Genomic DNA, 15,930 nt, shown 5'->3' with positions numbered 1-15,930 from the left:
ATACTTTTGGTAGAGTACAATTCTAAGCATGGTGCAAACTTACCGATAAAGAAAATATTCAAGACTGCACCTGGAGCAGAAGTTAAGGCTGTTGTGTTTCTTTCATTCAAAAGTACTCTTATATGTAGACATCATGTCACATGGCAGCTCTATCAGTTCTGATGCGTATGTGGAAATGCTTAAAAAATTCATTCTCGAATGTGTCGGTGTCGCCAATAGCGTGAAAGGATCTACGTTTTGCTGTTGCATGAAAATGTGCAGCTATAACCACTACCGAGATCACTAAGCTTGGATGGACAACAATGGAACACCCATCCTACTTCCGTGATTTGGCACCATATCGCAGAATGCGATTTGAAGATCAAGAATTCCTCGTGCAGGCTGGTAAGCAGTGATTCGAATTTTTCAAATTAGGAACACGTATAGCAAGTTTCGCTTATCTCAGCGGCCCACAATGCTGATTCACCGACAATTTTTGATACTATGAATTGTAATTTGTCATACTCTATCCGAGTACGTGGAAATATCGTTTTTAAAAAATTAATAAATACCTTAGGATTAATGTCATTCTTTTCACTCGAAAAAATAGAAAACTGTCTATTTTTGAAAATAGTATGTTCTACCTTTAATGATGAAGTACTACTTCTTTGAACATATGTGTCATCCTCTCCATCGGATTGGCCGTTTACTTCCTATAGTTCACCTGCATTCGCGCTCTCTTGTACTCGCGGACGTTTTGTCTCGCACTTATTTGTACATTTCCCAGTTTGGCAAAAAAATGTTTTTGATGGCTGTAAGCACTATGGGGCCTAACTTCTAAGGTCATCAGTCCTCTAGAACCTAGAACTACTTAAACCTAACTAACCTAAGGACATCACACACATTCATGCCCGAGGCAGAATTCGGACCTGCAACTCTAGCGGTCGCGCGGTTCCAGACTGTAGCGCCTAGAACCGATCGGCCACCCCGGCCGGCCAGCTTGGCATTACTACTTGATTGTTGCTTAGAAGACCGGGCCTCATCCACGCATTAACCATTTCAGTCCTAACCCCAAATTGTCCTGAAAAATTACTAACACTTTCTTGTACCTTTTTGCACGGTCAGTAATTTTAACTTCTCCCTTTTCTCGACTAACTAATCTGGATTCTATATTACTAATTTTATGATCCACATCAACTTGCTGTTGACTAAACTTGTTCTCCCAAGCAGCGATCATTTTAGCCTGTTGTTCTCCAAATGTATTTTCTAAGGCCTGTTCTTGATCCTTAAATTTTGCATCGATAGGTGCCTGTTGGGCCTGACATTCCATGTACACTGCTTCTGTTGTATTGCCAATGTTGACGATCTTGTGCTCTAGCTACGCAACGAAGATGATGTCCGTGCATCTATGGTATGGGTAGCGACATATGGGGAGGCATCTGGCTGTTCTGCATCTCGCAGATTCTGCTCATCGGTTAGGGCCTACCTGAGAGATGTGACGCCCCGCTAAGCGTGGCAATCAGCGTCCGCTGTTTAGCATTGATTTTATGAATAATATTCGTCGTTACATGGCAACCAAAAGCAGATGTCTTCTCGAGACGATCAGGGCTCTGCTCACAAATCACTGGTTTAGATCCCTCGACATCGTATAGCTTGTGCAATACGTGAATGTCTAACAAGCCAATCTGTGGATGGTTTTTAAGGCGGTTTTCTATCCGCCTCGGCGAATGCGGGCTGTTTCCCAGTCCCGATTACCCTCACTTGTCGTGAATTGATGACGATGGGATTCTTTGTCTGTACCGGGATGTGATTTTAAGTTCAATATTTCTCCTTTGCCCACCCACGGGAGCACGGTTGTATTGGCTTATTCCAGGAGCCAAATAAAGTTACAGCACTTTTTGTTATCTCCAAACTGAAAATCTGGCATCATTGACCGACGAACCTCAGTGGACTGCTTTTACATGATTATGCGCCAGTCTCCACATCAGCCCCAGTCACGTTATCAGACATTCCAACCTCCTTTAATCACTTTCGACGTTTCTTTCTGGAATTAAGTTACATTCTGCACTACTTAGCGTTTCCACGACTACTCCTACACAACACATTACAAATGCATTGGTCGCCCAATCCCATCAAACACAATTCTCTCCCGGTATATTGATAATTTTTACTTATGAACCGTCTGACAGAAACTGAATAAAACACAATTTTTTTGTCGGGTAAAGAAATCTAAAATTCACTGCGCGAACCTCCAGACATCGGGTGACGGCACTAAAATTTTGTTTTATTCAGTTGCTATCAGACGGTCCACAAGTAACAATTATCAATATACCGTGACATTACACGCAACTGAGGAAGACAGGACTACAAAAGTTTAAGATGACAATTCTCTCCATATCATTTGACGTCGAGTGTGGAAGGTTGTGGCGGTGCATGCAGTCCTTCTCGACACCAGCGACTAATCCACCTGGTATATCACCGTCAATAGCAAGCAGGTCAACCAATTTCGCTTGCACCACATGCCCCTCGCTGACCCATCCCTATGTGTTCACTGTGTGTTGACGACACAGACCTCCACCGGTTATCATGTGGTCCGTCACCCGATGTCTGGAGGTTCGGGCAGTGCGTCTTGGCTTTCCAAACCCGACAGACACCCGTTCGGATCACTTCCCAGACACTCTTATTCCCAGTTGTAATTCATTTCACTGCAGAGAAGACTAACACTGTTGGCCCTGGTGCGCCTCTTCTGGCACACCAGCCCTTTGGCGTGACACCATCGACTGTGCTGGGATCTTTTCCCCTGTCGTTATCTTGCTGGTGTTTCCACGCTCAGGGTAGTTGGTGCTGGACTCGTTACGAGGCGCAAGGACGTGCTTGCGTGGACGATAGAGGAAAACAAGTGTGCTCGGCCAGCAGCGGTACGCCGGGTCTACCTCGTAGGGCGGTGGCGAGTTTGTGGTGGAGCTGCCTGATATCAACTCCGGGCGCTCCTCGTCGCATTGCTCTGGTGCCTGTTTTCTCCGAGAGACCCATCTCTGGAGACCGTCTCGAAATACGCTCTCTATCGAAGGTGTAACTGATTTTGGTGCCTTCGTTTCGTTGGCCGATTTGCGTTGCAGCGAGTGTACTTGTTGCTTGGTACCCTAATGTACGTGTTGTTGAAGTAAGACCAGCAGGTACTATTTCCTTTTAAAATTTCACTGGTTGGATTACTATTAGGAAGCTGATTAGCTCGAAGATCTGTGTGCTATATTTTGGTTTTATTTTTGGGACAGCATCCAGAAGTTTATGTACTGTCTGCATGAGATTGTCAGTGCCAATCAGTTCGACGTACCTTGTATATTGTTGTAAAATTTTGCTCACTTCTATTGAAAGCACTTACTCAGTTATTAAAAATCGTTCAAATGGCTCTGAGCACTATGGGACTTAACATCTGAGGTCATCAGTCCCCTAGAACTTAGAACTACTTAAACCTAACTAAGCTAAGGATATCACATACGTCCAAGCCCGACGCAGGATTCGAACCTGCGACCGTATTGGTCCCGCGGTTCCAGACTGAAGCGCCTAGAACTGCTCGGCCACACCGGCCGGCACTCAGTTAATAATTAAGACTCTTATTCTGTAAAGCTAGTCATTTGTACGTATTTCCTTTATATACTTGCATTTATTTGAAAGCATTCCCTCACTTATTTGTAAAGGCCCGTATTCTGTAAAAGGCAATCATTTGTACGTAGAATTTAATACTCGTGCTTTTGCTTGAATGCACTCACTCAGTATTACTAAAAGAGTATTGCTTCTTCATTTATTTGTTGTTTATTGATCTGTTAACTTATATTAACTGATGTTGGTTCGTGTTTGCCGTATCTTCTGCGGTCTGTTCGTGTTCCAGTTTTCTCCGAACTGGGGTGTGCGGTAGCGACGCCATGTTCCGCTTCGTTGCAGAGAAGCTGTGACGTGCCGTCTTTTGGGAAGTGACTCCCGGTTGGGCCCCAAGGTTTAGATGTTGTTTTGGACGGCTGGTCTGCTGCTTCCGGCTTTTAAAGTTAAGTCACCTTCCGCCCTGGGCAGCCTAGCGTCACTGCCCGTTTGGTAAACATTTAACGTGTTTCATGTGTATATGTTTTAAAATATGTTTATTAATTTGCTTGGGAATGAATTGCATTAAATTGTAACTTTGTGTTGCTTGTGTTATTTGGGTTCTTAACGAACTGGTGTGCGTTTCAGAAATCAAAAAAATGTTCAAATTTGTGTGAAATCCTATGGGACTTAACTGCTAATGTCATCAGTCCCTAAGCTTACACACTACTTAACCTAAATTATCCTAAGGACAAACACACACACCCATGCCCGAGGGTGGACTCGAAACTCCGCCGGGACCAACCGCACAGTCCATGACTGCAGTGCCCTAGACCGTTCAGCTAATCCCGCGCGGCTTTCATAAATCACGTTCACATTGCAAATTATTGCTGCTTTAAATAAATGATCCGTGCCACATTTCTTTAAATCACTTTCAGATTGTAATTTATTGTTCCTTTAAGTATTGAAATCTCCGTGGCTCATCTCTTTAAGTCAGTTTTTGATAATTGTAATCTGTTGCCTTGCTTGAGAAGCAAGTTATCTGTGATATTTCGGTATGTTTTAAAGATGGCCACATGTTGATTGTCTCTTAGCTGTTTTATAAATGTTGTCTTTGAATAAATTGTTAATTTATTGATTTGATAATTGTTGTGTTTAAGGAGTGACATTATCGGGCCGTGACCTTCCATGCTAAGGGCACCCCTCATCCCGACTTCTTCAGCCACAGCTGTGAAACTGATACGCGGTAATATGGTGCGCTGCATTTTTGGCCCCGACGAGAAGCCGGAACTGGGTTATTAGGCGTACCTTAATAATTGAAACTGTCACTTGTTCGCAACCCCAGCCCAAACAATTTTCTATGGAGCGTCTTTCAACTGGAACGTCCAGCCTTGAGATGCTGATGCTTATTTTTCCGACAACACGCTCTCAACAATCTACAAACGGAATCTCCTTTAGAAATTTCGAGAAAGCACGTTTGGATGTTCACCATTCGAAGGTGCGAAGGACTCATGGAATTCCCGTACATAAAAAAATGAAATAACATAATGCAAAAAATGCCCCTAAAAAACAACCTTCATTTTCATCGCTGCTCTGTGTGTTCTCGTCCCCTACGTTCTTCCTTTCCTACCACTTTCAAGACCAGGTCAGTCATTTTGGGATAGGCATAGACAGGCGCCAATGTCTGAATAGGTGCAGTTCCTTTTTTTCGTAAGAGACAAGAGGCGGAGGCAAAGAGATCTTTTTTATAGTTTCCCTTTCCTGTCTACATCTACATCTACATTTATACTCCGCAAGCCACCCAACGGTGTGTGGCGGAGGGAACTTTACATGCCACTGTCATTACCTCCCTTTCCTGTTCCAGTCGCGTATGGTTCACGGGAAGAACGACTGCCGGAAAGCCTCCGCGCGCGCTCGAATCTCTCTAATTTTACATTCGTGATCTCCTCGGGAGGTATAAGTACGGCGAGCAATATATTCGATACCTCATCCAGAAACGCACCCTCTCGAAACCTGGACAGCAAGCTACACCGCGATGCAGAGCGCCTCTCTTGCACAGTCTGCCACTTGAGTTTGCTAAACATCTCCGTAACGCTATCACGCTTATCAAATAACCCTGTGACGAAACGCGCCGCTCTTCTTTGGATCTTCTCTATCTCCTCCGTCAACCCGATCTGGTACGGGTCCAACACTGATGAGCAATACTCAAGTATAGGTCGAACGAGTGCTTTTTAAGCCACCTCCTTTGTTGATGGACTACAGTTTTCTAAGGGCTCTCCCAATGAATCTCAACCTGGTGCCCGCCTTACCAACAATTAATTTTATTTGATCATTCCACTTCAAATCGTTCCGCACGCATACTCCCAGATATTTTACACAAGTAACTGCTACCAGTGTTTGTTCCGCTATCATATAATCATGGGAGAAATAAAAATATTGTGTAGTGATGAGTGCATCTGCCTACTAGGTAGGACACCCAGGTTCGAATTTCGACCGAGCATAAATTTTCAACTTTGCCCATTGATTTAAATCAGTGCCCAGTGGCAGGTAATGTTTTTAATTCGTTTGTGTCATGCTTCATATTGGCTACAGGATCAATACGTAAAGGCAAATGTATGTCAGATGCAGTAGATACACAGAAATGAAGAGGCCCGCCCAAAATGGATTAGCTTGCAGAGCTGTATCAGACCAGTCATTGAATGGAAGGCCATAACAACAGCGGAATAATAGCGAAGTCTGCTAGGGAGTTTACACTGGCAACAAACGAAATAAAAGCCAGGCGGCTATTAAAACATTTTTAAAAAATCGATAAAGTATGAGAGATGCGCTACTGGGACGTTGTCGCATCGCAGCTGCTGAAGGAAACAATAATAGGGACGCAGCACATGCTTCCCCCCTGACCTAGATCGCGTTATTAGCCGAACTGGGCCAGTTGCACGTGTGTACTGGTCAGGGGATAGGGGTCCGGGACGGGGCGACAGAACGCAGCGGCTCCGGGCAGGACGGAGAGCCGGGGTGGATGGGCATGAATAGCAAAACAGCGACCGCCTGCGGGTGGCGTGGCGTGGGGACCGGCGGCGAGATCGGTCGCCAGGGCCCGCGAGTTAATGTACAAATTATTGACAAATGGTGGTCGGAGTGACATGCATAATGCATGGCGTCGCCGGGCGGCGAGCACAGTTTCCAGCGGACACGAGTTCTCGCGGCCGTGCGGCCCGCGCCGCGCACAATGCGTGCACACATGCAAATGCGCTGTGCGAAGTTGCGCCTGCGTGAATGGCTGAAAGAGTGCCGACGCGTCCGACCCACTACCTCTGACGGCCCGCAGGCTTTCCTTTATTTTTAAACCTCTCTCCCCCCCTTTTTTTCTCTTTTTTCAAACGTCCATCACGCTGAGAATCACAGTTCTTCTCAGTCCACACAAATCAACGCCCAAACCGCCCGTAGAGTACAGTAAATATGCGGAACATGAGGAAGTAGGATATATTCAGAGTTAGCTGGGTCTCTTTTTCCACCACCATGCGTAACTAAACAATCTAGAACGGTGGAAGTTTTTTCTCTCAGATATTTATGGCTGAAATCGTATTACTTTCACTTACCAGTAGGTGAAATGGCGTTATCAGATAGCATGACAATGTGTATTCTTAGGATACTGCAGTGTCTGTTGTCCAGGAGAACGATACAAGGCTTCTTCGGACGTAGATGCATGTCCGAAGGGGCAGCTACTGCGGCCCACACAGCCCATATGCAAATACAAGAAATGTATTTTGATTTCCGAATGTGGACAACCATCAGTTGTATAATGGAATGAGGACAATGAAAATTTGTCGCGGACCGGGAACTGAACCCGGATATCCCGCTTATCGCAGCGGTCGGCGTAACATTACGCTTTCCGAACATGATTCGCAACCACACCCAAACCCATATATGTCGTCAACCATGTGTCTACAACCCTCATTCTCTCGTTCATTATGTACACTGCCGTACATGGGAGACATTTTAAGTGAAAGTCACTTGCACAGACTATGCATGTCCGAAGCAACTTCCCATTGCACTTCTGATTAACACAGGCACTTCATTATCGTATTAGCCCCCGGAAAGCGAGCAAACGACTTTCAGCTGTAATGGATGTAAGAGTACATGTTGTGGACACGTGGTTGACGGCAATAGAAGTTTGGGACTGGCCGACAGTCATTCGCGCATACCCTAATGGTAAGGAGATCACTCGCAATAAGTGGGAAATCAGCGATCGAGTCGCGGTCCGGCGTAAGTTTTCATTGTTTCCATAGCTGATGGTTGTCCATATTCTCACCTGCGAATACATTTCATCTATACGTATCTCCAGCAACACGGAAGATTATTCAACAGCTGTAACCATTTACTGCATAAACGACTCTTTAAATAAACCAATTACCATGTATAAAACAACTTCAAACGTCTTAATGCTTTGCAAACGAACTGTTGAGTTAAATATTTGACGTTAAATCACGTACATGGTTGACAGCGGAGGGCTAGGTTATATTCACTGGTAGACCGATGAGCAGATTTTCCCATTAATTAAATCCTTAAATGAAAGTAGTCTGCTGCTGTCTTCGGAACATCTGCCTCCTGGTTGCTCGTCGCGAAGGTGCAACTTCTGAGTGGCTGCGCTTGGAATGCAAACAGACACGACAACAGTTTACTCTGAAGCAGAACACTACGTATATAACATGGCCCTTTTTAGCAGACACACTCCTTAAGGAAACGTCGCAGATTAGTCCACGAGGCAGCACAAAACAGTAACTACGGGCCAAAACCTTCAATAACACGTTTGGTCACATCTCACAAAATAATTCTAGCACATCTAGAGTTATTAAAGTTACGGGTAACATAACTCCACCAGCACAAGCATTTGGAACGCTATGCAATTTCTACAGTAAATTAAATGTATAGTGAGTTGCTAATACGAACAAATATCACCTGTATAAGGAAATGACAAGAAGGAAAATCAGTGACGGTCTGGGACTCCCGATTTCCAGCTTTACGCGAGCGGGTGCTTAACTCTTTGATGCACAGATTTTATGTTTAATTAATTTTTTAATAAAACATGCATTTTCTATGTCTGGTGGGGTTGCTAATAAAGGAAAACATGAATTAAAATTTTTTATTGTATTGATTTTGGTTTTAGATGGTGGTATATATAATATACCACCATGCCACTTAGGGCCGTACCTAAAGTTTTTGAGATATCTTGGTTTGTGCTTGTAACTCACCTTTAAATTCTACTCTAAGCAGTAATAATTAGTATAATTAATGTAAAATAATTTTATTTCTGGCAATTGGTCATTTACAATACAAAATCAAATTACAAACCTTACAAATAAAATATGTTTCTTATTCCTTTTTGTGAAAATCTTGAAAGCACCTTTTTGTTTTGCTAAGGCACAAAGGCACTTTGCATTCAGCGCACATCCAGAAAGTGCGCACTTGCTTCTTTTTTGTACTGCATTTCGCACAACGTCTGGCGGTAGTACGCTCTGGCTGGTGGGATGAATTGTCGAGACGCTGGCGTGAGGAAACATATGGCTTGTTTTTCTTTACGTGGACTTGACTCTCATGAAGTCTAGATGGCCTCAATGGTGTTTTCTGGGTTACTAAGCTTTGCAGGATACTCATCCTGAAGACTTTGGCAGTCATTTTTTCTCTATCGCCTAGTTCCTTCCAAATTATATAGCTGTTGACGATACTGACATCAAGCAGGTGAAAGAATATTCGGTGCCACCACTTTTTACTTCTCCGGCTTATTTCATATGATTTTTTCAGTTGGTCGAACTTGTCGACATTGTTCATGTGTGCATTGTAATCCATCACTGCTTGAGGACAAGGTAGCTCTATGCGTGAACCATCTCTTTCACGGCGAGTCACTGTAGTAACTTCAGGACTGTGAAAATTTGAAAGGAGATGAACAGCTCTCTTATCTTTCCACTTCAAGTAGAGGATGCCACAGTTGCTGACCCTCCAGTCAAATTCACCTCTGCTTAATTCTTTGTCTGTTTTTAATTTGGGTAAATGTTTCCTTGTTGGTTGAACTGTCCCACAGGCATATATGTTTCTCTGCTGTAAACCAGCCAACAAGTTATAGCTATTGAAATAGTTGTCGAAATAAAGATAATGGCCTTTATTTACGAGTTCAGAGGACAAACTCAGCACTACATGCTCCCCAAGGCCTGTTTGCACTGTGTCACCTACTTTTCCGGTGTAAATATCAAATTTCAAGTTGTAAGAGGTCTTGTCACACAGCATCCACACTTTGTAACCACGCTTTATGGGTTTATCTCTCATGTATTGTTTCATACTGTTGCGGCCTTTGAATTTGATCATTGACTCATCAATTGCTAGGTGTTTGCTGGGTTGGTAACACTTGGAAAAAGATTCAGATAGTATCTTGATCACTGGTCGCAGCTTGTACAGTTTGTCATAACCTGGGTGTCCTTTTTCTGGATGCAATGTGTTATCATTCAGATGAATGTTCCTCAGTAACCATCCAAACCGATTTACTGCCATCAGAGATGCAATATAACGATCATGAAGTTCTGGGGCACTAGACCAGTAGTCTCTGTATGCTGGCATACGCTTTATACCCATCAAAATGTTGATTCCCAGGAAAGTTCGTATTTCATTGTCAGTTGTTGGAGTGAAAGACTTGCCAGATTGCGTCGCATATAAATTTGTTTGGAAAACGATTAGCTGAACTAGCTCTTTTGGAAATATTTTTTCGAATATATCGATAGGTTCTGGATCATCAATGTCCCTAATAAAAGCACTTGGTCCTGATTCACTGTCGAACTGCATTCCTGAGGTAGCATTGAATTGTTGTCCCCAAGTTGGCGCTGTGTCAGCAGCGCGTTTTGGCGGAGTGGACTCACTTTCTTCCTCGCTCTCTGAAACTTCGCCTTCAGACGACACAATAGCCTCCGCAACAATGCTTGCTTCATAATCAGATTCGTCATCTGTGGTGTCAACAGTGGAATCCTCGTCTGATGGAATTTCACACAATAATCGTTCGATTTCTTCATCTCGTAAGCCTCTTCTTGACATTTTCATTTTCAAACAACAGCCTGAATCCAAGTAAAGAATACGTAAGCAAAACAAAATGGAGAAAGAGCTAAAATAAGTCACAACACAATTAAAAACTAAACTTTGTAGCGGAGGATTTCGAATTTTATACTAGGAAACGAAATGCAATAGAATACTGCTACATGCACGGTGGTACAAATAATATACCACCAAAATAAATTGTATATAAATAACGGAAGATTGTGCATATGAATGTATACATGGGTTCATACCGTAGCTGTGACGTCCAAGATATGGAAAAAACACAGGCGCAACAAGAAATTCGTTATAAACCACTATTCACACGCAAAAACCATGCACAACTCAGCACGCAGCTTTCACAGTTGTAATCTATGCAATTCTTGGCGGGAACTGATTCCTTATAGGCAGTGAGTGCCATCTGTCTGATAAGTAGAGAACTAGGTGAGCATATTAGAGTGGTGGTCGTGCAGTTAAACCACTGTGCAAAGAGCCAAGAAAATTTTCAAAAGGTGGTATACTATGTATACCACCGTGCTCCAAAGAGTTAACGGCTTCACGGCCAAACTTCCATAAGTAGTCGTGTCTGCGACACAACCTGTACTCTTACACACATTATGTAATTCCCGTACACTGTCGTCATTCCCTAATACAGCTGATGGTTGTTCGTATACAAACTCGAATAACATTTCATTTGTTTCATAACGGCTGACGGAACATAGCATCATTATTGTTGATAACTCATGTACTGCAATATCTTATTAATCCGCCAATGCTTGTCAGCGACATTCAATTAGAGTGTCTTCGCCTAAACGGAAATTGCATAATGTGTGTACGAGTAAAGGTTGAGACGCAGGAACATATGGAAGTTAAGGTCTGTCTCGTCGGTCGTGCACGGATAACCAAAACGATTAACGCAGGAAATCCGGGTTCGAATCCTGGTTCAGCAAAGATTTATTTCAAAAGTGCCTATTCCTTCCTAAGAGCCTGTTCCTTCATAAGTGCCTGTTCCCTCTTTCATAAGTTCCTCTTGCTTCATAAGTACCTGTTCCTTCCTTCATAGGTTCGTGTTCCTTCATAAGTGCCTGTTGTTTCAGACATGCTTGCATTTCGGAAGGAGCCGGTCGGAGTGGCCGAGCAGTTCTAGGCGCTACAGTCTGGAACCACACGACCGCTACGGTCGCAGGTTCGAATCCTGCCTCGGGCATGAATGTGTGTGATGTCCTTAGGTTAGTTAGGTTTAAGTAGTTCTAAGTTCTAGGGTACTGATGACCTCAGAAGTTAAGTCCCATAGTACTCAGAGCCATTTGAACCATTTCAGAAGGAATACTACATCGTTCTTCTTAACAACACAGGCATTGTAATATCTTACATCTTCTATAGCAAGCACTAGACGAATCTCAACATAACGATAAGTAACACTAAGCAGACGTAAGACCACTGAAGCAGAGATTTACTTAAGTTATCAGGCAGTATGCCGTTTACTCTGAGGATACGCTACCAACGGTCTGTGTCGCCTGGCCACCAAGAGCTGTTGCAGGACGATTGATTCACGAATCCAGTTAGACGGCTACTTCCGCGTATAGCGATTTTACGACTATGACGAGTGGGGCCTGAAGATGGCATCAATGTAATGCCGAAACTGGTAGCACATAGAAGTTCATAGAATAAAATAAACTTCTACAAATCATACGACTGTTAGTAAATTTTTGCATCCAGAAGTAAATACGCCTTATTTCTCCCTGTTCCGGCGTAACGTCAAGTGCCGGCACGACTGTCAAGAATGTAAGAGCAGAGAGGACTGTACGCTGACGCACCCCTCTCTAGGACGACACCGACACAGGAGCAGCCTCTACACGAACAGAATATAAGCATCCCATTTTCTAGTCGCAGCCCGAGTGGAAGACAAGCAGTCCTCTGAACGCTACAGCATTGACTTACGAACTGTATTGTTTACTTTGCATTGGAATTGTATACAGGGTGGTCCATTTATAGTGACCGGGCCAAATATCTCACGAAATAAGCGTCAAACGAAAAAACTACAAAGAACGAGACTTGTATAGCTTTAAGGGGGGAAACAAGATGGCGCTAATGTTGGCCCGCTAGATGGCCCTGCCATAGATCAAACGAATATCAACTGCGTTTTTAAAAATAGGAACCCCCGTTTTTTATTACATATTCGTGTAGTACGTGCAGAAATATGAATGTTTTAGTTGGACCACTTTTTTCGCTTTGTGATGGATGGCGCTCTAATAGTCACATATGGCTCACCATTTTAGACTGACAGATGGTAACAGGAAGGCATTTTTAAATTAAAATACAGAACGTAGGTACATTTGAACATTTTATTTCGGTTGTTCCAATGTGATACATGTACCTTTCAGATCTTATCATTTCTGAGAACGCATGTTGTTACAGCGTGATTACCTCTAAATACCACATTAATGCAATATATCCTCAAAATGATAAAACTTCCTGGCAGAATTAAACTGTGTGCCGGACCGAGACCCGAACTCGGGACGTTTTCCTTTCGGGGGCAAGTTCTCTACCAACTGAGCTACCCAAGTACGACTCACGCCCCGTCCTTACAGATTTACTTCTGCCAGTACCTCGTCTCCTACCTTCCAAACTTTACAGATGCTCTCCTGCGAACCTTGCAGGACTAGCACTCCTGAAAGATAGGATATTGCGGAGACATGGCTTAGCCACAGCCTGGGGGATGTTTCCAGAATGAGATTTTCACTCTGCAGTGGAGTGTGCGCTGGTATGAAACTTCCTGGCAGATTAAAACTGTGTGCCTGACCGCAACTCGAAATCGGGACCTTTGACTTTCACGGGCTAGTGCTCCACCAACTGAGCTACCCAAGCACGACTCACACCCCGTCCTCACAGCTTTTACTTCAGCCAGTACCTCTTCTCCTTCCTTCCAAACTTTACAGAAGCTCTGTCCTGCAGGAGAGCTTCTGTAAAGTTGTTATTGTGGTGTTCACTCCGAAGACTGCAGCTCTGCACGGTCATCTGTCCTGCACAAGCCTCTGGACCTCAGCCTAACTACTTGAATCCTTCCGTATTCAGGCCTTTGTCACTCCCTGCAACTTTTACCCTTCAGACCTCCATCCATTACCTAATTCATGATGCCTCAAGATATGTCGTATCAACCGATTTCCTCTTTTCGTAAAGTTGCGCCGTTAATTCCACTCAGTACCTCCTCATTATTTTTATCTATCCACTTAATTTTAAATATTCTTCTGTAGCACTCGTTTAGAAATGTTGTACTCTTTTCTTGTCTGAACAGATTATCGTCCACGTTCCACTTACATACAAGACTGTACTCCATACTGTACCCTCCCCAGGTAAGTTTGTATTCGATGTCAAAAAATTTCTCCTTTTTGGGAAACGCACTTGTTGTTGGTGTATGTCTGCACTACATGTCCTCCCTACTTCATGTCCTGTAAATGATACAGTAAGTCACTTACGGACTCAGTTGAAGGCAGTGGCATAGCACATCAGCGCACCCACATTACACTCTGGTTCCTTCAAAGTTTGCTAGTTTTGATCACTTACAAACTGTGTTTATAATACACTGATTGAAATTAAATCGAGGGATGCTTGAAAGACTTAAGATATACATAAAAATCAGCATAAAAATGTAAAAATCAAAATCAAACGGAGTTTTATATAGATGTACCCATCTCAGAGTCTCGCTGTCATTTCAGAAAATTAATACATGGAGACTGCTAGAGACTGATAATAGTTATTTGTTGTAAAACATGTAGCAGCTGTCAAAATATTTTGCTTTGCCCTATGTTGCTGTTTTGGCTTTGAGTCCATCTAAATGGCGACAGACCAGGAGAAATCGAAATGCAGAATCAGGATCTGTTACGAGTGTACCGCAGAATTATCGTCGCCGGTGTGGGAAGGCACCACCGGAAAAAAACAAGTGTAAGGAGGTGGTTCAAGAACTTCAAAAACGGTTCAAATGGCTCTGAGCACTATGGGACTCAACTGCTGTGGTCGTAAGTCCCCTAGAACTTAGAACTACTTAAACCTAACTAAACTAAGGACATCACACACATCCATGCCCGAGGCAGGATTCGAACCTGCGTCCGTAGCGGTCGTGCGGTTCCAGACTGTAGCGCCTTTAACCGCTCGGCCACTCCGGCCGGCTTCAAGAACTTCGAAGAAATAGATAGTGCCGCCTGTGTTTCAAGCTGCATTTCAACGCAGCCCCCACAATGGAGTTTAAATGTGGGTGATATGCTGAAGAGCACATTTTCTGAGACTTGGATGGGTGCGATGGTTCCTTTTCACTGCCATAGTTTTTTCCCGATGTTACTTGTTTCATTTTGTGCGGTCCATCACCCAATGTCATTGTTACCCTTCGTGCACGAATCAATGAAACTATCAGAACTGTTGAAGCTGCGATGCTGAAATGGGCAGAATTCGGTTATTAAGTTGACGTTCTACGAGTGGTGAATTAGGAACGAGCTATAACTCTGGCATAACAAAAAAAGAAATCCTTGAGACCTGCTAAACATTTTACAACAAACGGAGACTCTCTGACTGTATGAGTTCCCCAGTTCTGAATTTCTAAACCGATAGGGTGTATTTAGGGACACAGTGTATATCAGACGACTCCGTTCCATCGGAGGATTAAGAAACTAAAATCTGATTTTGTTAAGATACAACATTCTGAGAGTCATCAACGTAGCTTTATCGACGTTTAACTGATTGGCAGTAACTGAAGCATATTTTTAAGAAAAACTTTTTATCGGAATAGTGGCGCTTTCCTTCATGTTTAGATTGAAATACCTCTACGTAGAAGAGTGTCAAAAGTTCATCAAGTCTACTGTCAGCTTTGTTGGGATTGGTTCATGTCGCCTATCTCCCACAAACTCTATGATATCACTGCGAGTACGTAGTGGTTCCAACTTCCAAAATACAGTAGCACTACTAGACATAAATTCTACAATGGAAAACACAAGGGAGAATTTCGAAATTCACGACGAGAACTGATACGATAAATACAGTTTATAAATGGTGTAAGAGCAGATAATTTTAATGATGACTGAGGACAGTGTACTCAACAACATTACATCAGTTTTTACTTTATTTGCAGACTAATAACTATAGCTGTTACAAGTCGTATGATTTTAGGTCAGACACACCTCCAAGTGCACGTGGCAAGAGCAAGCATTACTGCTCATTTTCCCCTGGCAGAAGATCAGGTGTTGAAGTGTGGAAGTGTGGATGCAAGAACGGTTAATCTGCATTGGCAGGCACTTAAAGGTGCAGTTACGA

At 43.3% G+C, this 15,930-nt stretch overlaps 1 protein-coding gene across 1 annotated transcript in view; it reads right to left on the bottom strand.

Annotated features, from left to right (window-relative positions):
* The window catches only part of LOC124779149 (piggyBac transposable element-derived protein 4-like), a 58,945-nt gene extending 48,313 nt beyond the window's left edge, over positions 1 to 10,632 (bottom strand). Inside the window, exon 1 of the mRNA XM_047253690.1 lies at positions 9,327 to 10,632. Within this exon, the coding sequence (XP_047109646.1) occupies positions 9,327 to 10,632 (1,306 nt within the window). The remainder of the gene's footprint in view (positions 1 to 9,326) is intronic.
* Between the last annotated feature and the right edge of the window lie 5,298 nt (positions 10,633 to 15,930).

Source organism: Schistocerca piceifrons, chromosome 1, assembly GCF_021461385.2.
Source record: "Schistocerca piceifrons isolate TAMUIC-IGC-003096 chromosome 1, iqSchPice1.1, whole genome shotgun sequence".
In the NCBI taxonomy this organism is placed as follows: Eukaryota; Metazoa; Arthropoda; class Insecta; order Orthoptera; family Acrididae; genus Schistocerca; species Schistocerca piceifrons.
Note: the sequence above shows the minus strand (reverse complement) of the source record. Positions and strands in the feature narration are given on the sequence as shown.